The 26,991-nt window shown below is 40.2% G+C and overlaps 1 protein-coding gene across 3 annotated transcripts in view; it reads right to left on the reverse strand.

The window, feature by feature from the left end:
- Positions 1 to 10,106: 10,106 nt before the first annotated feature.
- lsp1a (lymphocyte specific protein 1 a) overlaps positions 10,107 to 26,991 on the reverse strand; it is a 371,560-nt gene continuing 354,675 nt past the window's right edge. For all 3 annotated transcript variants that reach the window (XM_078549109.1, XM_078549110.1, XM_078549108.1), the window contains one exon: positions 10,107 to 13,459. In XM_078549109.1, coding sequence (XP_078405235.1) covers positions 13,428 to 13,459 — 32 coding nt within the window. In that variant the 3' untranslated portion in view covers positions 10,107 to 13,427. The remainder of the gene's footprint in view (positions 13,460 to 26,991) is intronic.

A 26,991-nucleotide genomic window follows, 5' to 3' on the forward strand; every position in this document is an offset into this window, starting at 1 on the left:
CCCCATTTGAAAAATTCTGCCCTGAATGTAGCCAATGCCAGGCTGGCACTGTTAAAGGAAAATATGCGGCCTATACCAGCAGCCCTTAAAAGGACCTCTGGAGATCGCCACCAGAAAGGTAAGCAAAAAAATACTTACCTGACTGGAGATCTGGGAGGATCTCCCAATCTCCTACCCACCTTTCAATCTTCCCCTACCTCTGGAGCATCTTTGGCCCCATCCCAGGGAATACCTAGCAGCAGCCCAAAATCTAATGCCAATTCTTCAACGAGTTGCCTGGCAATCCATAGCTCATCAGTTTTATTGAAACGAGACCTTAGGCCTAATCTTGAGTGTGCCTTGGGCTTACTTAATTGCTGCGCCCAGTTCAGCTTTCAGTTTCTAGGCTTTTATTTTTTTTTAATTTCCCTCCCACCTTTTGAAGGAATGACTCATACTAACCTTTCATTACATCACTGAGTTGTCATTCTTCTTCCAGTGAACCCCCCAAATGCAATTCATTTGCCTGATAACCACACATGGACAACTATTGGCTTTTTCACTCTTGGGTTAAAATGGAATAAAATAACCAAGGGATTCTGCTACTGATTACAATTCAATGATCTCTGCTAGAAAGTGCAATCAAGCATCATGTCAGAATTCACTATCTGGGCTTACAAATAAAGATATCACAAAGTTTAGAAAGAAGACGCAAATCAAGAAATAGATGGATTAAGTGATGTCAAACTTGGGTTTTAACAAGCAGCAAGGCAGTAGTGATTGAAGGTATAACCTTTCCTACTGCCTATTAGAGGTCACATGACTGTTCTGATGAATGTGCAGGTAATCCGGGGGGATGGAGCTTTCCAGTTGTGGACTTGGTTCAAGCATGTGGCTTCTAAAAGAACCCTGTAATAAAGTTATTTGTTTCAAGTAAGAAACCTGTCCGATACCTCAAGGTCATTACAAATATATTAATTTGTCTTTGCATAATGTCTCAAGTAATGGAAATCACTTAAAGTCGGAAGCCATAGGGATGATTCCATGAATCCGTACTCCCAATGAGGACAGACCCTCACAAGAAGTGCAGCTGAGAAAATTGTTGATGCGCAACCTGTGATTTTTTGGGATGGGAAAATGACAAGTTTTACACCCAAGAATTTCTGAAGTGCACTCCCAGTAAATGCTGTGGATCATGGAATCTCCCTTTGTGAAATGAGACTTGACTTCAATAAAATGAAGAGAAATGGGGTACCAAAGGCATATAGAGTGCATTTTGGAACATTGAAGGAACAAGAGAGGAACGTTTAAGGAGCACTGGCTATAACAGTCATGACAAAATGGAGAAAATAAAATCTGTGAGAAAGAGAGAGCAGAGTTGAAAACTAAAGAAAATGTCTATCAAATGATGTTTTCCTGTAAGCTGTGTCCAGGGGTGTAAGTGAGATGTTAGGTGAGCTTTTCAGTCAGAGGACCATATTCTAATTTTTGATGACACTGGCCTTAGAGAGAGTGTTGAGGAATTACAAAAGTTTGGCCCACCTTTTAGTAGGGTATGGTTATTCAGCTTCACCATCACCTCCTTTAAGATTACAGACAATTTTCAACACAGCGATAGGAAGCTGTTCACTTCAATACTTATGCCAGCAGCTGCTTCCAGGCTAACAGATGGGATGTCTGCACTGTCAGCCAGTTTGTCTGCAGCAGAAGTGTCAAGTAAGACACACAAGCATGACAAAGGCAACAACTTTTGCCACTGACCATCAGTAGCAATGCAGGAGGACTGTGCAATTCTACTGAATCACTAGCTTTCTCAGAGTTTGGAAGCTCTTTGCCTGCATTCATGTTGCAGTCAAGGGCTGAATTTCCCAGTTGGGTTGTGATCAATTCCAGGCTGGGGACTGGGAAATGGCTGTGGTGCAATGTTGGTCGTTCTGATGCCACCTCTGGGGCTGCCATCCAAGTAAGCACGGCAGGCAGATGATGGAAGTGGGAGGCCCAAAAGGAGGGCCTGCAGTGATGCCCAGCCAGCAGCCCCACCAGGAGAGGTGGGGACTACTGACGGAGGCAGGAGACTGCGAGGGTGCCTCAAAATAGAGGTATTCTCTGCAGCAGCGCAAAAAATTAAGACCAGAGCAGGGCCACAGGTGTCAGGCCAACATTTTGGAGAAGAAACCTCTCCACATGTGTCTGTTGCATCTCAGTGGGTCCATGTTGGAGTGATAGAGAGGAGGTGTCAGTGGCACCCCAGTCTGTCACCTGCTGGGCTCCAGCCTCAGAATAGAAGCTCGTTCGCTGTCAGGAATATCCCGGTGGCACGATCAGCTTTTCTAATGGGCCAATTAATGGGCCTGAGTGGCTAACCGTCCTGCTGGATGAGAAGCCTCTGCTGCGCTCACCTTTCCTCTGGCAAGATTATGCAGTGGCGGGAACACGTCATGTAGCCAACCCAGTGTGTTATTTTGCAACTTTGTGCCCGGTCCTACCTCCTAACCCAGGACTGGGAAATTTCAGCCCCAAATCTCTGTGCACAATTCTGTGCCCTATGTGAAATAAATGCTTTCTTTTAATTTCACTGTCAACATTGTAGGTGGCCACCAGCACAGAATCATGCAGGACATCTTGTTAATGTCTTTTAAGGCAGAAATCAAGAGCAGAAGGGAATTATCTGGAAGAACAAGACCTAGGCAGCCTAGATAGCTCCTGAAATTCATAAGGTGGCAATGTAGTTAGGAGGCCTGGCACAGCAGTTTGTTGTAAAGAAGGCCACAGCTGAAATATTCTTAAAAGGCTAAATAACAGGGCCCAAACTAGCTTTCCCTACACTATCATGCTCAGTTCTTCAAATATACCCCTTGTCATCTCATGCTTGTGTTGTAATGAGTAAGCAAGGTTTAAATCAATGGTTTATCTCTATTGTTTGGTATCCAATGATGATGATATGAGTTGGCACAGTGCTGCTTATTGGTGTTTATGCTTTGTTTCAGGTATGTAACACCTGTAGAAGATGTACAGTGGTTGGGTGACTGCAAAGTTTCACTTCCATTCTGCTGGGCTTTCACTTGCTGGACTATGCATTGCCAGGGTCCTGCATGTAAGTCATTCATATCTGGAAGTATGGTAGCTGATTGGCATTAATTAATTTACATTACCTTATCCGATATCATCCTGGAGGTGTGTGGGTCTATGTGGGTGGAAGGGAGGGGGTAGGGCTGGGTACAACAGAGGGGAGATGTGCATCAATCTTTTTGTGTATTCTCTCCCTAATTCCTTGCAGAATGACTTTCAGTTTCTGACTATCAAACTCACTTTTCTAAGTCAGAAATACCCAATTTGGTGAGGGATCAGCTAGCTTTGCCTCCCTATACTTCAAATGCTTAATTACAATTCATAGCCCATTTACATTATTCAGTGCTGCTTCCATCTCATAGGTTGGCCTGTACTGGGCAGCAGAGATTTCCCACATTTCATTCCAAAGCCTGAAAACAGCAACATTGTTTGTAAACCAGCAGGAAGGAATTCTCTAAAAAACTTTCATTTACCTAGAGATAAAGTACATCAGCAATTTCCAGGCAGTAACATGACCAAGAATGTCAATAGATGAAGAAGGAACTTTTGAGGTAGAAGCTGATGTCTAGATTTATGAGAGACATAAATAAACTATCTTGAAGGATTAAATGGAACTGCTGGCTTTGTACTACAACAGGTAATAACTTGCCCACCAGTTTACTTTGTGATACAATAATGAAGTAGGATGGTGAGACGCCTATGATTCTAAACAGTAAGTGTTGGCAGCCTATCTGACCATCGGGGAATTACAACTAAACATTTAGCTGGAGTGAAGATTTCTTCTGTGTGTTATGTATAATTAAATTGTAATTCTGTTCTTCCTAAATGCATTTCATATTTTGTTATTCATCAAACATACAAAGGAAGTCATTCCCCTGATATCCATAAATATTTTCCAATAGCAATCACCAGATAATGATAAAGAATTAAGATGAAGGGAATGGTGAGACTGTCTCAGCTGAAATGAGCAAATCCAGCTCTCACCTGAGTCCAAACTGAAAGATTTTAATTTCAAGAATTGTTTTTCACCTATAAAACAAAAATTATTATATAACTGAAGAAGCTAAAGCTTTAGCCTGTCTTTGCTCTTTCCGATGCTAATTAGCTGTAGTTTCAAAATTTTTTATTGTTAATGATAACTTGAATAAAGCATCTTAATGGCCTGGATTTCATGGTCAGTGGCAAAGTAACAGCATCACCACTGACCTCGAAGAAAGTTGCCCACAAAGATCTAGCAGTCTCTGTGGCATAGATTTCCCTTTTCCCAACTTTTCTTTGAATCTGGCACCAAGTCAAAAGGATCTCCAAGCTTCCAACAACAGTGATGTAATCAAGCAGGATAAGCAGACAATCACATTGAAGGATTCTAACGGACCTAAAACCAGAAAGTAAAATGCACGGATTATCCTTCACTTTTAATTAAATGTTACAGAGAGTGAAAAAAAAATGATTGGGATATATGCGTGATTGAGGTAAAAGCTGAAATATCATAAAAAACTTATAGAGAATCATTTTAAAAATGTGGAATTTTTTTTAACATAGTGGAGACATTTGAAATTCCATAAATATAAAATTAGTTTTCTAGGACCAGTGGATGTGTTGAACGGTAATTATGAATTTAGTACACCCTTAAAAATCCCAGTTACACTTCATTTTGTAAATTTTTCAAGGGGTTTTACAACGAAGGTAATGGCATAAAAGGGCAAATCATCATCAGTTTACTGATTTCTAATTGATTGAGAACGGGAGTGAGGGAGGGAGGTTCGGAGACTACTGGGTCTTAAAGGGAGGGTGCCCGGAGTCAGAAAGAGGCTTCTGATGGGGGCGCCCTTTTCCCTCATTCCCGCCCGAGATCAACTTTCTTTATTTTCGGGCTTCCCCCACGGAGCTTCAATCTGCCTGCCAGCCTAAAAATTGAGGCTGGGTGGGAAATGGCCCCTAAGTGGCCAATAACTTAAGGGCCTCAATTGGGGCAGGAGTGGGCTTCCCGTCTGAGGCCTTACCTGTCCCAGCATCAAATTGCAGCCAGGTTGGGGCAGGTGGGGACCGGAGGGAATCCCGTCCCTGCAATTTCACACTCTTCCCCCCTCACCTAACAACCCAGCAGGGGGTGGGGATGCGTAAAATTCTGGCCCTGGATTTCCACGTTTAACTGTGCATTTGCGGATTCCAGAAGTTACTGTCAATTTTAGAGGAGTAGTGATGTGAGCGCTGACAATTTTGCCATCATTACTATTGCAAGATCTGGGTCACGATGTTAGACTATCCCAAAGCAATTGACACAATTGGTACAGTAGAATTTGTACTCCAAGTTCTAATTTTGAATGCAACCTTGTTGAAGCCAATTCAATGGTTGATTTGCTACCGCATGGTTAAAAAGTTCACGCACTTCCTGTGCCACTGTACACAGTGAAATCATTTTGGAGTGTTGTGGTTGTTGTGCCGGCAAGTTGAAGTATAATAACATAGTTGAACTGATGCAGCTTCATGCACCAGAGACAATACAGATAGATGAATTGGACAAATCCTGCAACTCCCTTCAATGTCAGAAGTTGGGATCTTCTTTACCCTGCCTGATTTAGCACTACTATAAGTCAGTCCATACCAAAATACACGAACAGAAGAATTAGGGATGAGAACAGCCCAGCTACCTTCCTCTGTTATCCTGTCCTGTTTCAGGAGCTAACCTGATGATTTCTAAGGTTAATTTTTCTATTACAAGCTAACAGTCATCTATTCTTTTTTAAGTCTGGGATTGTTCCAATTCTCTATTTAAAAAAATCTTGACAATAGTGGCATTTATTACACAGGAGGGACATTATCCCAAGTATTATAAAAAATTCCGATATATTCATGTTAAATTCCTCTGCTACGTTAGCAAAAGCATTAGATTTAATACCTAGGGCTGTATCTTCTGATCGGCGAGCAGGGGTGAGGCCCACACGCCGATGCGTAAAATGACGCGGGGTGATGTTGGGCATGCGTCCCGATATCACGGCGCGTCATTCGGACTTTCATTTCGGCGTGCGCGCAGCCAAGTTGGCTGCGCGCTCACCGACCTGTCAACGGCCTATTAAGGCCATTAGCAAAGTAGTTGAAGTCATTAATGGACATCAAACCTTAAGGGGAGCCCTGAAAAAGCATGAAACCTCATCCATGGGCGGGAATGAGGTTACATGAGGATTTAAAAATCTCACAATATTTTAAAATAAAAATTATATACATGTCCCGACTCATGTGACAGTGTCACATGAGGGGACATGGCAGGGAAATTTTTTTCTCAGCTTTATTTAAAGTTTAAAATGTGACCTGATCTCCCTGAGGCAGCACTTTGCCTGAGGGATATCTGTGTGCTCTTCCGTGCGCATGCACGAAAGAGCACACTCCCGGCTGAGGGAATCCCCTCCACCCGTACAGGGAGCGCACAGCGCTTCTTGGCGGATGTCACGCTGGGTGGGCCTTAATTGGCCTGCCCACATAAAATGGCGCGCCACCAACTGGGGGCGCGATCGGAAGCCTGCCCGCCTGCCTGCGCCTGCTCCTGCACATCCCCCCGACGGTGGGGGGGAGGGGGGGGGAATGTTGCCCCTAGGTTTAAAAGAAGTCGACTAAGGAATTTCGGAGGAAATTTCATTGTCAATATCACAAAATGCAATTTCAACTTCAATCACTATATATATGAACTTTTTAATGCTGAGCTTTGTGTTTTTGTCTATAAAATATTGTGTTGAGCCCGTTACTGTAGTGGATCCATATGCTTTATTGACTGTTAAATTACACCACTGCTACATTCCTACATCCCTTTCTTCCCAATGTTGTACACTTGGACCGTACTATGTTATGTTCATCAGTATGACACATAATATAATACACATCAAGTATCCTGTGAATACATTCTTGTATCATTATAATGCCTTCATATAATCCCAGTATGACAGCTAGATACAGGCCAGCATACTACTCAGCAAATGCAGAGTGGATTAATTTACCACCAGAAGGTGGCAGTAATTAAATGTGCATATAGGGTCATGTATTAGAGACTCTAATTTCTTGGAATCACTGTTATTAATAATTTCCTAATTGTTAATCTGAAACATGTTTTCTTCCATTTTAATAAAAGATTAACCCTGATCAATTAAAATAGCAGGAATGATTTACTATATCTACATTAATGTGTTTATTACTAGGGTCAGAAAATATCATTTCAATAGAGATAAAAACAAAAAACTACTGCGGATGCTGGAAATCCAAAACAAAAACAGAATTACCTGGAAAAACTCAGCAGGTCTGGCAGCATCGGCGGAGAAGAAAAGAGTTGACGTTTCGAGTCCTCATGACCCTTCAGCAGAACTAAGTAAAGTTAGGAGAGGGGTGAAATATAAGCTGGTTTAAGGTGGGGTGGGGTGTGGGGGGAGAGAAGTTGTTGGGGGGTGGGGGGGGTGGTTGTAGGGACAAGCAAGCAGTGATAGGAGCAGATAATCAAAAGATGTCACAGACAAAAGGAACAAAGAGGTGTTGAAGGTGGTAATATTATCTAAGAAAATGTGCTAATTAAGAATGGATGGCAGGACACTCAAGGTACAGCTCTAGTTGGGGTGGGGTGGAAAGACTGACAGGGCATTACAGGTATAGATTTAAAAATAATGGAAATAAGTGGGAAAAGAAAAATCTATATAAATTATTGGAAAAAACAAAAGGGAGGGGGAAGAAACGGAAAGGGGGTGGGGATGGGGGAGGGAGTTTAAGATCTAAAGTTGTTGAATTCAATATTCAGCCCGGAAGGCTGTAAAGTGCCTAGTCGGAAGATGAGGTGCTGTTCCTCTAGTTTGCGTTGGGCTTCACTGGAACAATGCAACAAACCAAGGACAGACATGTGGGCAAGAGAGCAGGGTGGAGTGTTAAAATGGCAAACGACAGGGAGGTTTGGGTCTTTCTTGCGGACAGACCGCAGGTGTTCTGCAAAGCGGTCGCCCAGTTTGCGTTTGGTCTCTCCAAAGTAGAGGAGACCGCATTGGGAGCAATGAATGCAGTAGACTAAGTTAGGGGAAATGCAAGTGAAATGCTGCTTCACTTGAAAGGAGTGTTTGGGCCTTTGGACGGTGAGGAGAGAGGAAGTGAAGGGGCAGGTGTTGCATCTTCTGCGTGGGCATGGGGAGGTGCCATAGGTGGGGGTTGAGGAGTAGGGGGTGACGGAGGAGTGGACCAGGGTGTCCTGGAGGGAACGATCCCTACGGAATGCCGCCGGGGGGGTGAAGGGAAGATGTGTTTGGTGGTGGCATCATGCTGGAGTTGGCGGAAAATATCATTTCAATCGTATTTCTTTTTTCAGTGAATTTTGTATTCATCAAGGTGATGGACATTAGTGTTGGGGAATATATTGCTGCTCCATTTTGGGCACTGATGTCAAGCATCAATCATCTATCGGTTAGCACAGATCAAATCCAGAGGAAAGCATACTTAGTTCCTCCCCAACATTGCGCTTTAAGTACCAAATTCAAAAATGCACTGCATTATGTAATTTCCACATTACTCTTTACATTGCTGGCATAGAGCTTTACTGACCAATTTGTAACTTCTGCAAATATGTTTTGGTGCTTGGAGGCTATTTAATAGACTGTGCATTTTGTGCAAGTTATTATTTCTATCTTTGATTTTAGGCCTGACTTGGTGAACCCATAGATCCCAGAGAATGGTAGAGATTTCCATTGTGTTATCAAGTTGCCACTGGCAAATTGGAGTTGACCTTCATTACATGTTGTAGTAGTCTAACCAAATGGTAAGAAAAAATTATGATTATATTTGGAAAGGCTAAAAATAGTAAGTATTCTTTAACAGATCATAAATATGCTCTTGGTGGAGTAGTAACAAAGCACAAGATTGCACTGAGGCCAGTAGTATGATGTATTAAATGCCAGTACAAGACAAATTGACCGGATTAATTCCAGCATGACAATTGGTTAATGGAGTATTCATTGTCACTTCTAACACAGCAAACACAACAAAAACAGGAAATGCTGGAAAAACTCAGCAGGTCTGCAGCATCTGTGGAGAGTGAAACAGAGTTAACGTTTCGTGTCCGTATGACTCTTCTTCTCTGATGCTAATATTACTTTATATTGCATACAAAAGTGGTGCTTTGTTCTTTAATAGAAATGTGTGCTGCATGATAGCGTACTGCTCTTCTAGGTATGGGTTTATCTCTTTGCTGCAAGCTACAGTGTGAAATGGCAATGGTTCTTCAGTATTAATATTGTGTTAATTTGTTGGGTTTTGCTATTTTATTGCCGAGTATAATATTCTTCATTTTTATGATGTCCACAAAACCCTAAAGAACGATGCTGAGTTAACTGTTGACCTCTGAATTCTTGCACTATGAATTGGTGGGATAAATACCCAGATTCCCTACTCTCCATTGCTACTGAATGCCCCAGTTAGACAAAAAGTGGGGTATGGGACGAAGCACGGCTGCCCTTTCAAAGAACCAGAACAGGCATGAGGGGCCAAAATGGCTTCCTTCTGTGCTGCAAGTTGCAACAGCTCTATTCAATCATCAACAATAGAGGCTGCTGCCTGAGATGGCACTTTGATTTTTTTTGATGGGAATCACAGCAGCAAATGTGCAATTCCACTAATGAGCTAACATAGGAGTTTCTTCTTACTTCTCTGTCACAATGCCAAGGTGTCTTCACTGTACCATCCACACTGGAACAGTGAGGCCACAAGGTGTCACTCAAATATCACAAGTCAAACAGATTATTGCAAAGTCAGGTTATAAAAAAATTCTTTCCAAACCAATTTAGACCGGACAAGTATCCAAATTGACTAACGTGAATGCACAGTTAATCATCCGCTTTTGCACATCTTTAAGAAAGATTCCAGGATATGGTCTAACAACCCTATTTACATGTTGCCTTATTCACCATATACCAAGTAGGTGCTACTGGGTCATCAGCAGAACCTGTAACTAATTTTTTAATAAGGTGACTCCATTGTGCAAATTCCATTCGGTGCAGGGTGAGACAGTTTGATTGTAAATAAGAGAGCAGACCTACAGCACATTAGGTCAAACATTACATTTAATAAAAAATGTCAATAGTTATTGGAAAAAAGAAATTGGATTTACAAACAGACATCTTATTTTGTGCACAATTGTAGTAAACAACAATACAAGCTCAGTTTCATATTAAACAGAATACTGCATTGCAATTAAATGTTAAAGCAGCAAGTCTCCAGATTTTAGGCAATGTTTTCTCTTGCTTTTCTTACCAAAGACACTGGCTGGAGTATGACTGCATGGCTTCCAGTTATCCTGGAGCATCTCATGTCTAACTAGACAATTGACATTGGCAAGCTACTTAACAGTGTGGACATATGGCCAAATATGATCATGTCACACAGCAGTGGAGTTATACCAACATCATCAGATTGAGACTTATAGGAACAAGAGTAATCAACTAATCATGCCTGTTCCTCCATTCAATTCAATTAGCTGATCTGTACCGCAATTCCATTTACTCAACTTAAGTCCATGGGGAGAAATTGGTTTATGTAGCACTACTAGGCAGACTTACACTGAATTCCCAGGGGCATGATATCAATGAAAACTGCCACCAGGCAGCACTGCCTGCCTCTGGGGAATTGATGTAAGCCTGCTTAGCAACTACACAAACTAATTTCTCCCCCACTTTTCCCCTTAGTAAACTTGCCAAACAAAAAAAAAACCTCAGTTTTGAATTTTTCCATTGACCAAACATCAATAGCTTTTTGAAGGAGAGTTTTCCAGGTTTTCACTACCCTTGTGTGACGAAGTGTTTTCTGATGTCCTCCATGAACAGCCCAGCTCTAATGTTATGGTTATGCTCCCTTGTTTTGAACTTCTCCACCAGGGGGAATAGTTTCTTTCTACATACCCTGTCAAATCCTTTAATCATTTTAAAGCTAATCAATTATATCATCTCTTAATCTTCTATACCCAAAATACAAGTCTAGTCTATGCAACCTGCCCTCATAACTTAACCCCTTTAAGGCGTCCCATTCCAGTGATTCGGCACTGCACCCCCTCTAAAGCCAATAAATGATTCCTGAGGTGTAGTGTCGCAACTGAATGCAGTACTCCTAATGGTATCTAACCAGAGCTTTATACAACTGTGTATAAATCCTGCCCTTTTATATTCCAGTCTCCTTGAAATAAAGGCCAACATTCCATTAGCCTTTTGTTTTGCATGCATCTAACTTTTAGCAATTCTGCACTTAATCTCTCAATATCCCTATGCAACCTTCTGCGTCCATCTACCTAATTGTGCCACCCAACAGTGTCATCAGCAAACTTGGATAAATGGCTCTCGGTTGCTCTAAGTCATTAATAAATTGGCAGCTGTTTAAATTGACATAGGGTTGCAGGCTTTTCATATACTGCTAGCTCAGCATTACTCAGCAATATCATAATGAAATTTTTAAAGCTTCCAGGCAACTCATTGGACAATGTAGCCTAAAACAATTATGAAGAAAGACTGTCGATTCTTGAGCTATTCAGCCTGGAAAAGAGATAACTAAGAACGGACTTGAAAAAGAGTTGTGTGTGTTAATAAGTGGACATGAAAAGTTAAATCTGGAGCAAAAGTACAAATTAAACTATAAGACAAGGTAGCAGAGATTCAAGTTTTTGAAAGGCACATTTAAGACTAATATAAGTAGGTTCTTCACAGAAAGCGTAATCAACATGTGGAATAGATTTTCAGGTACAGTGGTAAAGAGAACAAAGTCATAAGAGATACCTTGACTCTATAATGGTGGAAGCTTGGTTATTTTTATCGGGATGAGCTGGGATAAGCTGAATGATCTTCCTCATTCATACAGGATGATCTGGTTTTCAATTTAGGCAATTTCACAACTAAATTACACAATACAGTATACATTGATACAAAGTCAAAACCATTCCCCAATGAAAACTGTAATATAACTGAGTCATAATTGGTGCAATCTGCTATTTATTGAAACCCAGCTCATATTTACAAATGGGCAATAAAACATTGATGATTGTGAACTGAGAGAAGACACAAGATCAAAACTATGAATCAAACCTCATAAATGGCATAAGAATTTACAATTATTTTGCTTTTTGCCTGTTTTCCCATATGTACATATTATTCCATTGGCAATAGTGTAACACATTTTTAGATGCCAGCTCCCATTTCTCAACATATTTTTCAAATTAGACCAAAAACTTTCATCAGGTAGGTACCTCTCTGGATCCTCTGGGTTGATGACAGGTACTCTAGTAAACCATTTGTATTCTTATCCTCTCAGAATCATGTCAGCTGATTGCTGTGAGTGCTTTCTTAATATTGTGCTCATTATTTATTTCTCATTTTGCTCAGATCCAAGTTTAATTACTCCCATTTTATTCAGGAAACTACATACAGCACAGACTCGATGGGCCGAATGGACACCTTCTGTGCTGTAATGACCCTATGAAATATAGGTTCTCATGAGAACAATTTGCTCAAAGCTAGATCTAATTCATGTGGGTGAGAAAGGGTTAAAGGATAACAAATTCACTAAAACAATTATCTAAGGATTATGCAAATTGAAGAATACTCTGGGCCACTGAATTGCTTTAAAATATTTATTGTTTGTCCAAGTTTTGCATGCACTGCAGAGGACTGAAGAAAGGGACTGCCTCTTATGGACATTCTGATGCCAGTAAGCCAGTCGTCCGCGACAAATTGTACTAACGCAAAGCATGTAAACGAAATTGGGTGGGTGTGAAGTATTCCAACATGCACTTAGGCAAGAGAGTGAGATGGAGGTATTCCAATGCTGCTCTAGCTTTGCATTCATTGCATTGATATACCGGCTCATGTGAAGTCAGATTTAAAATAGTCCTGCTGCATAGACATTTTCAAACTTCTAAGGTCAAAAAAGACTCAACTGTTTAGTGAGCATTCTTACTAGATTAAAGCTTTTAATGGCACATGTGCTTGTTTATAGAGTCCTACTGTTCTAGGACAGAAATTGATGTACTAATTGGGTTTTCTTACCCCCATCTTATAACCAGCAGGTACTTATCTGGTTACCAGTAGGAAAACAATGCTCTTGGTTTATCCAAGTGGGGAGCCTTAACTGTACTGAACTGGAATAAGAAATGTCTATTGAACTAGGGTTACTCTATTCTTGTCTTTAACATGTGTCTCTGCACAATCTTTTAGAGAATTTGTTCTATTCTTCAAATAGATATACTGGGCTAAACTACTGCAGTATCAGAGGGAAAGACATAGCAATGATGATATAAGCAAGAATAACTGGTTTATAGATAAACAAAAAATAATATAAAATTAATAAGCTTGACAGCTCTTGGTCCACATGTTGGCTCCAGTTCTTCAATATTCTTTATTATAATGTTCAACTTCAGCTGAGAATGAAAGAAAGGGAAATTAATTATATATTGCATATTATGTTTTTGATCAATTTTTTAAATCTACTAATCAAGATGAATGACATTGGTGTTAGCTGATGGAACTTTGTTTTCTCTTCTGGCCACCCAAAGTCAGCATAAACATTCCTAAGTCAAGTATAATAGGCCCAGATACAAAGTAAAGTTTCCCTTATTTTGTCCCAATGATGCATCGTAACTCCAGCCTGTAAAGATCATGATCTTCTGCACTAGTGTGTGTGGCAGCTCGGGTGTTCAATTCTTTCAAACAAAAAAACTCAGAAAAAATGAACTCATTGATGTTTATAAGATTTTGCCGTACAAAAATGGCTGTAACTTTTGGCTGCATAACAACAGTTGTTGTACTTCAAAGGAATTAATTGTACATGAGGGACTTTTGGGATGCGATGAGATCTGTTATAAATACAAGGCTTTCTTTCTACCTTGTTAGCCAAGAACTGTGGCCTTCTGTATGGTGACAGTTTGAAAACATTTTACATAAAGCACTGATGCTGCATCATAAAATTATACAGTACACAGAGGCCATTTGGTCCATTGAGGATGCGTAAGCTCTTCGAAAGAGCTATCCAATTAATCTTACTTTCCTGCAGCCCTGCAAACATTTCCTTTAATACCCAGTAGACCTTTGAAAGTTCATATTGAATATGCTTCCACCACCCTTTCAGACAGCGACTTCCTGATCATAACTTGCTGTGTTAAAACTCTCATATCTATCCTCTTGTTCTCTTGCAAATTCTCTTAAATTTGCATCCTTTGATTATTGACTCCCTGGCAGGGGAAGTTGTTTCCCCTTATTTACCCTGTAAAAACCGCTCAGAATCTTGAACACTTTGATTAAATTTCCCCGTAACCCTCTCTGCTCCAAGGAGAAAAATCATAGACTCTCTAGTTTTGCCACATAACTTAAGTCCTTTATCAGTTTTATCATCATGGTAGATCCCCCTGCACCTTGGCCAAGGCCTTGGACCATAAGACCGTAAGACGTAGGAGCAGAAGTAGGCCATTCAGCCCATCAAGTCTGCTCTGCCATTCAATGAGATCATGGCTGATCTGATAATCCTCAATTCCACTTTCCTGCCTTTTCCCCTAACCCTTGATTCCCTTACTGATTAAAAATCTGTCTATCTCAGCCTTGTATATACTGAACGAGCCAGCCTCTACAGCCCTCTGCGGTAAAGATTCCACAGATTAACTACCCTCTGAGAGAAGATATTCCTCCTCATCTCTGTCTCAAATGGGCAACCCCTTACTCTGAGATTATACCCTTTGGTCCTAGACTCTCCCACAGGGGGAAATAACCTCTCAGCATCTACCCTGTCAAGCCCCCTAAGAAATTTATATGTTTTAATAAGGTCGCTTTTCAATTCTTCTCAGTTCCAATGAGCACAGGCCCAACCTACTCAACCTCTCCTCATAAGAAAATTCCTCCATACCCAGGATCAACTTAGTGAACCTTCTCTGGACTGTCTCCAATGCCAGTATATCTTTCCTTAGATAAGGAACCAAAACTGTTCCCAGTATTCTAGGTGTGATCTAACTAGTGCCTTGTAGAGTTTTAGCAAGATTTGCCTATTTTGAAATAAAGGTCAACATTCCATTTGCCTTCCCTAGTAACTGCTGAACTTGTATGCTAGCTTTTTGTGATTCATGTACGAGGACCCCCAAATCCCTCTGTGCTGCAGCTTTCTGCAGTCTTTCTCCATTTAATTCAGCTCCTCTATTCTTCCTGCCAAACTGCATAATCTCACATTTTCCCACATTATATTCCATCTGCCAAGTTTTTGCCCACTCACTTAACCTGTCTTTATCCTTCTGTAGTCCCTTTGTGTCATCCTCACCACTTGCCTTCCCACCTATTTTGTGTCATCCACAAACTTGGCGATAGTACATTCATTTCCCTCACCCAAGTCATTTATATACATTGTAAATAATTGTGTCCCAGCTCTGATCCCTGTGGCACTCCACTACTTACAGGTTACCATCCTGAAAATGCCCCCCTTATTCCAACTCTGTCTTCTATTAGTTAGCCAATCCTCTATCCATGCTAATATACTACCCCCAACACTATGGGCTTTTATCTTATTAAGTATTATGTGTGGTCCCTTATTGAACGCCTTTTGGAAATCCAAATATGTTACATCTACTGGTTCCCCTTTATCTATCCGGCTTGTTACCTCCTCAAAGAATTCTAATAAATTTGTCAGGCCTGATTTCCCTTTCATGAAGCCATGCTGACTCTGCTCGATTATATTATGTCTTTCTAAATGCTCTGCTATTACATCCTATATGATAGACTCTAACATTTTCCCAATAACAAATGTTAAGCTAATGGGCCTACCGTTAGCTGTTTTTTATGTCTCCTTCCCTTTTTGAATAAGGGTGTTACATTGGCAGTTTTCCAATCCTCTGGAATCTAAGGATTCTTGGAAGATTACTACCAGTGCATCCACTATCTCTATAACTATTTTCTTCAATATCCTAAAATGCAACCCATCAGGTCCAGGGAACTTATCGGTCCTTAGCCCCATTAGTTTCCCTAGTACTTTTTCTCTAGTGATAGTTATTGTATTCATTTCACCCACCTCCCCCTTTTGCCCCTTGATTATTTAGTATTTTTGGAATGCTATTAGTGTCTTCAACCATGAAGACTGATGCAAAGTATTTATTCAACTCCTCTGCCATTTCCTGGTTCCCCATTATTATTTCCTCAGCCTCATTCTCTAAGGGACCTCTGTCTTCCTTTTTATATATTTAAAGAAGTTCTTAGTTTCCATTTTTATATTACCTAACAGTTTACCCTCAAGTTTATTTTCTCCCTTTTTTTTTTGGTCATCTTTTGTTGGTTTTTAAAACTTTCCCGGTCCTCTGTCTTACCACATATCTTTGCCACATTGTATGTTTTTTCTTTCATTTTGATACTGTTCTTAACTTCCTTGGCTGGTTCCATGGTTGGTTTATCCCCTTCCTAGAATCCTTCTTACTCACTGGGATATATCTTTGTTGTGAGTCATGAACTATTTTCTTAAACGTCTGCCATTGTTCATCAACCATCTTTTCTGCAAAACCTCTTTTCCAGTCCATTCCAGCCAACTCTGCCCTCATTCCTTTGTAATTACCTTTATTTAAGTTTAGCACAGTTGTTTCCGACCCACGCTTCTCACTATCAAACTGAATGCTAAATTCTACCATGTCATGGTCACTGTTTCCTAGGGGATCCTTTACTCCGAGATTACTTATTAAAGTTGCCTCATTACACATTACCAGATCCAAAATAGCCTGATTGGATCCACAACATATATTGTTCTAGGAAACTGTGCTGAATACAATATATGGATTCTTGCTCGTGGCTACCTCTGCCAATTTGATTTTCCCAATCTACATGAAGATTAAACTCACCCATGATTAATGTACTGCCTTTCTTACATGCCTTTATTATCTCTTTATTTATTTTCTGTCTTACAGTATAGCTACTGTTAGGGGGCCTACAGACCACTCCCACCAGTGTTGTCTTCCCGTTGTTATTTCTTACCTCCATCCATATGGATTCTACATCTGATCCAAGATCATTTCTTGCTATTGTACTTATTCCATCTCATATTAACAAGGCTACCCCACCACCCTTTCCTTCCTACCTGTCCTTTCAAAAAGTCATATACCCCTGAATATTTAGTTCCCAGCTTTGCTATCCTTGTAACCATGTCTCTGTAATGGCTGTAAGATCATACCTATTAATCTCTACTTGTGCGTTAATTCATTTATTTTGCTCTGAATACTACGTGCATTTAAGTAAAGAGCCATTAATTTTGCCTTTTTACCCCCTTTGACCCTATTTGCCGTTGTTTTTCTATGTTTTTACACTCTGTCCCTTCCTTTCACACTACCTAAATAGCTGTCTTGCAATGCTGCCATATCCTTTTGCTTTGTAAGTCTACATATCCCCTCTCCAGAACCCTCCCCTCTCTATTTAGTTTAAAGCCCTCTCTACAGCCCTAGTTAGTTATTCGATTCACCAGGCCTTGACATTCTTCATAAAATTAGGCATCCAAAGTTGGACACAGTACTCCAGTTGAGGCCTCAACAGTGATTACTGAAATCACATTAATAAGCATTTCACTGCACCAATGATCGATAAGCTGCAGCTTCTCTCTACTTAAGTTAGTTAGTAATATTGCAGGTTGCTGACATGCAGTCTGTGCTATTTTTCTGGCGAACATGGTGTAACTGTATCCGATTCTGTTTGAACTCTGGGGAGGGGGGAGGGGGAAAGAATTGCTGACTTTGCATGCTGTTCAGAACTACTCCTCTAAATTATTATAAGGTTAGAAGTAATGATCCTTCCTGCTCACAGCTCGCCTTACATACAAGCCAACTGTGGAGAAAATTAATTCAACAGACAGTTGCCACACTCCAAAACCTGGCTCGACAACTGTCAACCACCACACACGCTGCAACTAGGGCGACTCCAGTTAAGTTAAACAGCTGCATCATTTAAAGCCTTCTCTTCTCCAGGAGGTATTCATGCTTATGTTTCCCCTCGTATTTCTTCATACACAGATCAAGGGCTATATTAGCTAAAAGTACCGTCCTCTTAAAGGATGTAGTATTTTCCATTTAAAAATTTGTTGTGCCCTCCACTTAGACCATCACTTTCCTTCACTTAACATTTTCTCTTCAGCCCAGGAGTTAGACTATTGTGAGACATAAATGGTCAGTCCTGCTGCAAAAATGTCCAATAACAGCCTTGGCTGGTTCTTTTAAGAACAAGCCATAACTAACTCCACTGCCTTGATCTTTTTAGCCTAATAATGAAACATTGCCTTTATTAGCCAAGACAGCTGGATAATGAAGATGTGGGCCAGGATTTTTTTGTCCTGCCCATGGGCAAGACTGGAAATTCCTGGCCCAAGTAGACTATTCCACAACAGTAGTTAATCACACCTATGGTAAGTCAGTGGTAGGCTAGTGGGGCTAGATATCAGTTCCACCCCTTTCCCTTCCTTATAGAATATTATTGAATCTTGGCTGAGAACAGATTCATAACTTACACGAGGCTGGTGGATCTGAATGACTGATAGGATTAGCACCTGAATTTGTAAAGTTTCATGCTGAAAGACCTCCCTGAAGTAACTAAACTCAGGAGCACAGGAACAAGAGAAGCACATTCTGCCCATCAAGCCTGTTCTGCCATTCAGTCAGATCATGGCTGATCAGAGAGGATCCATTCTGAAATCGGGCTCGTTTTCTAAGAAATTGAACTGAATTCACAATAATATTTAATGTCAACGAGTTTGCTTAGAAAAATAAAACTACCAATGGAATTGAAATTTTCATTTCATTTCATTTCATTTCATTTCATTTCAGGGAATTAAAATGCTAATGGCTGTAACACCTCTACCAGCTACCAGTTACTATGCATCACCTAGCCCAAAGCCACCACCACCTCTGGCACCAAAACCCGACAAGGACAACATCAAGTTACAAAAAATATTGAAGAGGGCTGCGAAACGGAAGGCTGCACAAACATATTTACAGCCTGTGGATGCATCAGATAAGTCTCACCCTCATTTATCTAAACCTTTCCGCTCTAGTCTGTCTCCTGTTAGCGAAGCTAGCCCTGACCTAGAACACCGTTCTCGATCTCCACGATCCCGACAAAATTATAAAAAACCAGGATTAGCTTTGCCACTTTATAGACAAGGTCCTGCAATAGTAACCCATGCACATGTCGCAAGTCCGTATCCTACACATAAATCGTTCTACAAGGGCAAAATTGAGATTCTCCCTAAAATAGAGATCAGTACCCCACAGTCACCAGCTGAACCTCAGAACCAAGCTTTCAGAAAACTGCCACAGCCCACCGTTCCTGAAAAGACATTCTCCATTCCAAGTATCCAAACAGCTATCAAATCACAAGAATTGCCCAAAATCACATTACCGCCACGGTTTTCTCCAAGTTTTTATACACAAAGATCATGGCCTGGCACTGAGGTCCCTATAGCAAGTGTTTCCACAGTTGAATCTATTAAATTTAAAGCTCCTGTTCATGAAGCTCATATTGCCAATGGCCCCAATACTGATGTGACTAGTGCTGCAGTTCCTGTGTTTGAAACTTACAGAGTAAAGACACCTACCAATGAAGCTCATCAGGAAGCCTTTCACAACATCCCAAGAGCAAAGACTCCCACCTACGAAGCGCCAAGGGCAAAGACTCCCACCTACGAAGCGCCAAGAGCAAAGATTCCCACCTACGAAGCGCCAAGAGCAAAGACTCCCACCTACGAAGCGCCAAGAGCAAAGATTCCCACCTACGAAGCGCCAAGAGCAAAGACTCCCACCTACGAAGCGCCAAGAGCAAAGACTCCCACCTACGAAGCGCCAAGAGCAAAGACTCCCACCTACGAAGCGCCAAGAGCAAAGACTCCCACCTACGAAGTGCCAAGAGCAAAGACTCCCACCTACGAAGCGCCAAGAGCAAAGACTCCCACCTACGAAGTGCCAAGAGCAAAGATTCCCACCTACGACCCATCAGGAACAAATGCTCTTAGAAATGAGGTGTTTCAAGAAACTCTTAGTGAAAAGGTTGCCAATACCTTAATTATTGAAAATGATGCTATCACAGTTGACATTGGTACTGTTAAAATAGATATTCATCGTACAGAGATGATCAACACACAGAAAAACAAGGCAGAAACTGAATCCAGGCCATCTGAAACTGTTGTTGAGCCAACTAACCAAGAAGGGGCTAAGTCATTTCCTAAAACAGAACCTCAGCTGAAGTCCCTAGAAAGAGCTAAACTTCCTACAAGCAAGGTCAGTGGTTGGGCTCGTCTCAAGAAGCACATGGTAGTGGAAGAAGAGCCACCAAAGTTCCCAGAGCCAGTATCAGAGCTATCAGAGTCAGAATCACAAGGACAGAACCAAGACAAAACAGAGGATAGGATATCAGAGTCTCAAAGGGCAAAAGGATCACGAGCTAATAAGATGTGGGATGCTGTTCTATTTCAAATGTTTGCTGCTAAAGAGCAGACAGAAAGTGAACAGGAGTCCAGTCTAGACAAATCCAAAGAAATCCAACAGGCAACTCCAGTGTTCAGTAGCCATCTGCCTCTTCTGCTCTTTAGACCTCGATTTGATGCTAGGAAATTAAAAGAAGCAGCTGAAAGGCCCTTGAAGAGGATTCGTAGCTCACTGATTGAATCAGGGCTACATCGCAAAGCTATAGATGATGAAGAGCTTAAGGACTTCAATCGGACTGCAAGAGGCTGGCTAACATAACAAAAAGAAATAAGTTGAACATGCAAACTAGCAAAACAAAGTAAGCAACTGACATCCAGTGGTACAGATCATTTGCCTTTGCACTGTCAGAGGAAAAAGAATTACACATATAGAATAGCATCTATGCTGCCAATATATAACCTTTTTATAAGTTAAATTCTTATACATATAACAAAGTGTTACTGAATGTAATAAAATGTATTCAACCAGGTTCTGCTTTTGTGAACAACATTTAGCTTGCTATAACCTGTTAATCAGTATATCATGCATTAGTGGTTTGACTGGTATGAGAGTGTATTCTGATTGCCGAAAAGAAGATTGATTGAAAGACTTGTAAATTCATTGATTGAAAAACACAAGGTAAGCCATGGCATGAAGATTCAAAGATGGACATTAAAAGCAAGACATTAGTGTGATGAACATGCCTTGGCATAAGAGGCTATTGCCAAGGATGAGCATTGGAGAGATCGACAATATGTGCCATAAAGCACAGGGGCCTCTCAGTCCAGCATTATTACTTCTAACCCCAGCAATTGGGGATTTTTTTGTAAACAAACATCCCTTTGCAGCTTCAAATTTCATTTCATGTAATATTTTCCATCTTTCTTCAAATAAATATGGGCACTAAACATTCACAGTTCAATACCAATTGAACTTCACAGTTCTGAGCCAACAAGATTCCATGCTTCATCCAAGAATCGAACTTTGATATGACCACATATTTTCTCAATACCAAGAAGTGTAAAGAACAGAGGGACCTTAGTGTGCATGTCCACAGCTTCCTGATCATTGCAGGACAGGTAGGTGGTTAAGGCGACACATGGGATACTTTCCTTTATTAGATGAGATGTAGAATATAAGAGGTTACGTTAGAACTGTATAAAACAATAGTCAGGCCACAGGTAAAATACTGCGTACAAGTCTGGCCACTGCATTACAAAAATGATGTGATCACACTAGGCAGGCTATGGAGGTGATTTATGAGGATGTTGCTAGGATTGGAGAATTTTAACTAGGAGGAAAGATTGGATAGGCTGGGGTTATTTTCCTTGGAACAGAGGTGGTTGAGGGGAGACTTATTTGAGATGTACAATATTGTAGGCCTAGATAGAGTGGATAGAAAAGATGTGTTTCCTTTAGCAGAGAGGTCAAAAACCAGGGGGCATAGATTTAAAATCATTGGTAGAAGGATTAGAGGGGAATTGAGGAAAATTGCTTTCCCTAGAGGCTTGGAGGAGATCAGAAACTCACTGCCTGAAAGAGTTGTTAAAGCAGAAACCCTCAGTTACATTTTTAAAAAGACCTGGATATGCACTGCTGTAGTTTACAAGGTATGGACCAAGAACTGGAAAGCAGGATTAGGTTGGACAGCTCTTTTTCGACTGGCACTGATATGACAGGCCGAACAGCCTCCTTCTATGCCTGTAAATTTCTAGGGTTTATGAATATTAACAACAAATTGCATTTCTATCGCACTTTTAATGCAGTAAAAAATGTCTCGACATTTCACATGGGTGTTGTCAAAATAAAATTGACACTGACCTACATAAAGGGGACATGAGGGCAGATAATCATAAGCTTGGTAAAGGGGAAAGTTTTAAGGAGCATCTTAGAGGAGGAAAGAGAGATAAAGAGGTGGCGAGATTTAGGGAGAAATCGCATCTTTTAGCTGGCATGCACACAATGGGCTAAATGGCCTCCTTCTGTGCTGTAGATTTCTAGGATTCTAAGATTAAAAATATATTGTAATTATGCTAGGATTGTGTTAGGTTTTATGATGTAAAACTGTTCTAGAGTTTGCTCAAAAATTATTTTGGAGGCTGATGGTTGCATACTATGTCACATGACTCTGCATCTGCAAGCACCACAACATAAATATACTTAAAATGAACTATTTATCCATATATTTGAGAGATGAGACAGTTAGAAAATTCTAGGTTTCCTAATTTTGCATTAAGTGACATTTTCAAGCATTGCAGGTCAGATGAACAGCCAGCATTCCTTGCATGATTCTGACTGTTTAAATCCTCAATGCATGGAAACTCATACTGCCTCATTCCTTTTCCTTAAATTATTCCAATAGGGCAGTCTATCCAATCTTTACTCATAATTAAAGTTCTCCAATTCTGAAAACGTCCTTATAAATTACCTCTGTATCCTCTCTAATGCAATTGCATCCTTCCTGTAATGTGGTGACCAGAACTGTAAGCAGCCAACCCTCCTGATTTGGAACTATATCGCCGCCGTTCCTTCACTGTCACTGGGTCAAAATCCTGGAACTCGCTCCCTAGCAGCACTGTGGATGTACCTACATCACATGGACTGCAGCGATTCAAGGCAGCGGCTCACCACCACCTGCTCAAGGGTAATTAGCAATGAACAATAAATTTTTAAAAAGTATTCTGGGTGTGACCTAGCTAGTGTTTGATGACAGTGCAAAATGGGTGATATTGGATTGGTTGCCTGTTATAGGTGTCTCCCCATTACTAGAGAGGGTACGGAGGTAATTTATAAGGTTGTTACCAGGGCTGGAGAATTTTCATTATGAGGGAAGATTGAATAGGCTGCCCCACAATCAGTCTGATGTTCTCCATTTTACACTACCTCCAAAAGTTAAAATTACCACCAGTGTCTGAATTTCTTAGACAAGTACCAATTTGAGAACTTCTTTGATAATGTTATACTGCTAAAGACAGAAATGACTGGAAATATACAAGTCTGTCAACATCTGGAAAATAGATTAATATTTTGGATGGAGTATTTCCATCAGAAATAAGAACTATTGTTCAGCTGAATAGTCTCCAATCAAAATACTAAGCTATCTTTTCTTGTTAAGTTGCTGACTGCTCTGTTGTTTACTTCCAGTATTTACTGTTTTTTCACCCAGATTCCCAAAACTAAGTTTTTTCCTTTCACCTTTAACGTAAAATCTATCATATTTATAAGTGAGTGACTGACTGATAGAAGCCAATGGAAGCAGTCTGTATTTTTTCAATTTTTTAAAAAGTTATTCGGGCCATTTAGTGGAATCGGTAACTAACATTGTGACCAGAGCAATTATTACCCAATGTATAGCAACGTCAGAAACTTCTTTGTGAAGATTTTCACTTTTTGGTGTTCCTGACGAAACCTTAAGCATGTTCACTTGTTAAAAAAAGAGATATTCACAACTTCATTTATAATATCCCTACAGGCAGCAAGCAGAGAAATTCTTAATCCAGTGTATTTTGATTTTTTTTTGTATCACCCATTTCTGACAACCCAGTTCCTCTCCTTTTTCCCTTCTCAGGGTCACTTGGCCTCAGCATTTGCTTTAGCTCATCCATTAGGTGAGGGACACAATTAAAAAAACAGCTATGATGATTGCTCAGTCACTGTCTATCCCAGGTTGATGATGTCTCTGTTAAGTATTGATGGGAAAGTACAGAGAGCATGTTATGGGATCCTAGAGTCTCCAAATCAAAACTGTGTTCTTAATGTTATCCAAGGAGAAAAAAATACTTTTTCTTAAATATAAAATGAAGTGAATGGACATACGGCTTTAACATGCAGCCCTTTGATTTATTTGTTATTTTTCTGGTTAAATTTGCAGTGGAATAAATGGTTACATGAATTTCAATATCAAATCCTTGCTCCCTTATTGAGGTATAGTTAATGACCTGATAAAATATCATGCTTTATACTGCATGATTGAATTTTATTTCCACTTGCTTTGGTCCAACACTCTCCCTTGCAAACACATTTTGTTCCAGGGGCACAACATTGGAGTTCATTAGCTTTTCCTTTCCCCTACAATCTTGATGCATTTAAAGTTGAGCTTGATAATTACTGCTGCTGATTCATCTCATTTTTTTTTTCTTTTTCAATCAGGCATTTCAAATAGAAGGAAATGTGATTTTTGGATAAGAAGCATATCCAGCTCTCAGCATTCAATTTATCTGTAAGGAACAAAACATCGTATTAAGCACCACCAGGTCAAGTATTATGGGTCAGCGGCAGCAGACAGCATTCTTTATATAATCCCAAATGTGTGTTCAGATCTTCAGCACATGAAATTCCTATGGACTCACTCCATTGGCTTCCCCTTCCTTACACTGGGCTACATGTCAAATATCACTGAACGGTTGGTCCAACCTAGCAATGGTCAAAGTTTCATTGCAGAGGAACGCAGTTAATGTCATCTATCCCACTATATATTCCACTGAAACAGGATAGCTTAATGCATTTTCTTCCATAGTGTTATAAAATAGCCATGGAAGGCAATGAGTAATATTATAAACTGGAACTGTTTCTGGAAACTGGAGACCAATAGAAACCATCTGCTACCATTCAGTAACCATGTTTTTTTAATGAATATATCATTCATGACCCATTCCCCAAAAACACAACCTGCTCCCATCCTGACACTCATACCTCTACCAATTCTGCTCATTAACATTCCACTAGGAAATGTGAAACAACAGCCTGGCTTCCTCAGCATGGTATAATTGAGACTGATAACTCATTAAATAGGAACAAAGTAGTTTGCAGCTTAGAAGGAGGTCATTTGGCCCATTGTGTCAGGTCTTTACTGGAGCTGTTTAAAACTAATTCTGCTGTTCCAATCTCTCCCATGATCATACCTATTTGAAGCAAAGATATATCCAATGTTTCTTTGAAAGCTGCAATGGTCTCTGCATCAACTGTAGGGGAATTATGAATACTAACTAGGTGACCTACCATGCAGTGATACAGCAGAGCTGTGTTCACAGGAAATTCCTCTACCTGTTACGTATTTAATGGAGGGTCATTTCATTTAAAGTAAATTACTTAAAGTAAATGGTTCATGATTATTAAAATAGCTGACAAAAAAATTTCATAGTATAACAGCATAAACATGTAATTATGTTACTGTAATTAACATACAGTAATTAGAATAGGACTAGCGACATAGGTTGTTTTAAAAAATTAAACTTAAATCTTTTAAGCTTTGGATAAGCTCCATCCATCAGATATCCCATAACAGGTTACCTAAAAGAACTGCCATAGGTTTTGAGATTCATTTATAGATCATAGTACTTTAAATAGATCTCTCATCAAATTCCATATTTCAGCTGCATGATGGTATTGGACTGTTGTATATGATTTGCTACCATTTAATATAGTCAATTCTAAAGAAGCAAACAGCAGACCTCTTGCTCTGACTTGGAAACTCAGAATGAATGCAACAGATGCTTGACTTGCATACAAATAGCTGTCCGTTACTGCAATTGGGTTTTGAGCACAGTGGTAACTGTGGTGCTGACTTTAATTTGTGGGCCATTAATTATTAGCACCCCTTGCTTTTTGCTGGCTGATTGGTAGTTTTGTGGGCTTTAGAAAAAATATTTCTCCGAAAATCCAAGGCTAGATTTGAACTCGGGTCACAGAGGTGAAGTGTCAATGTCTACCCCATTGTGCCAACTTATTATAAAGCTACTCTACCCCCACAACAGACATTTTATTTAATGTACATTGTTAATGAGCATTATTCTGGGTACCTGGTAACAAAAATCCAGAAGAAAGAGGATGTGAAGAGGGGAACCCACTGAGCAGCCAGCAGCTGTATTTTGGTGGTGCCTGCAGAGGACATAATATCATCTTCAAATAGACTTTTACCTGGTTCAGGTGGGAATGCTGGTTGGCCACTACAGGCTTGCTCAAAAATTGCATTGACTGAGCATCAGTTTTCCAAGGGGCGGGTGATTTAAAAAAATAATAATTCAACTGCTAACTGCCTCATTTTCCAATGCCAATGGAGCAAGGTGAAATTGAGAATCACCTCTGGCGTGTGTTCTTTTTACTTAACCCCATGAAAATGCCGGATAGCAGTTACAAATTTTTTTCAGAGTTTAGAATAACATCTGAATTACCTAATTAGATTCCAGTCTGTAACTTACTCTCAGGGATCCTTATATCATGATCCATACAAGCCACTTAATTAGATTACAGCCTGTAAATCACACCCAAGGATCCATTAATCTATACTTATCAATCATTGTAATCTCTTGATTACAGATTCTCAGTGTGAAACTCAATTTCAGGAGTTCATTATTTTACATATAAATCATTTGAACACCCTCTATTAATATACAGCCAATAATTTGCTCAAGTTAGAATTTTATATACTGGTAAAATAAGAGAATGCACCTCAAGACAAGTACTAGGGCAGGTGCATGGTAAAAATGTCAATGATG

The sequence above is a fragment of the Cetorhinus maximus genome, chromosome 9 (genome assembly GCF_964194155.1).
Source record: "Cetorhinus maximus chromosome 9, sCetMax3.hap1.1, whole genome shotgun sequence".
Classification (NCBI taxonomy): domain Eukaryota; kingdom Metazoa; phylum Chordata; class Chondrichthyes; order Lamniformes; family Cetorhinidae; genus Cetorhinus; species Cetorhinus maximus.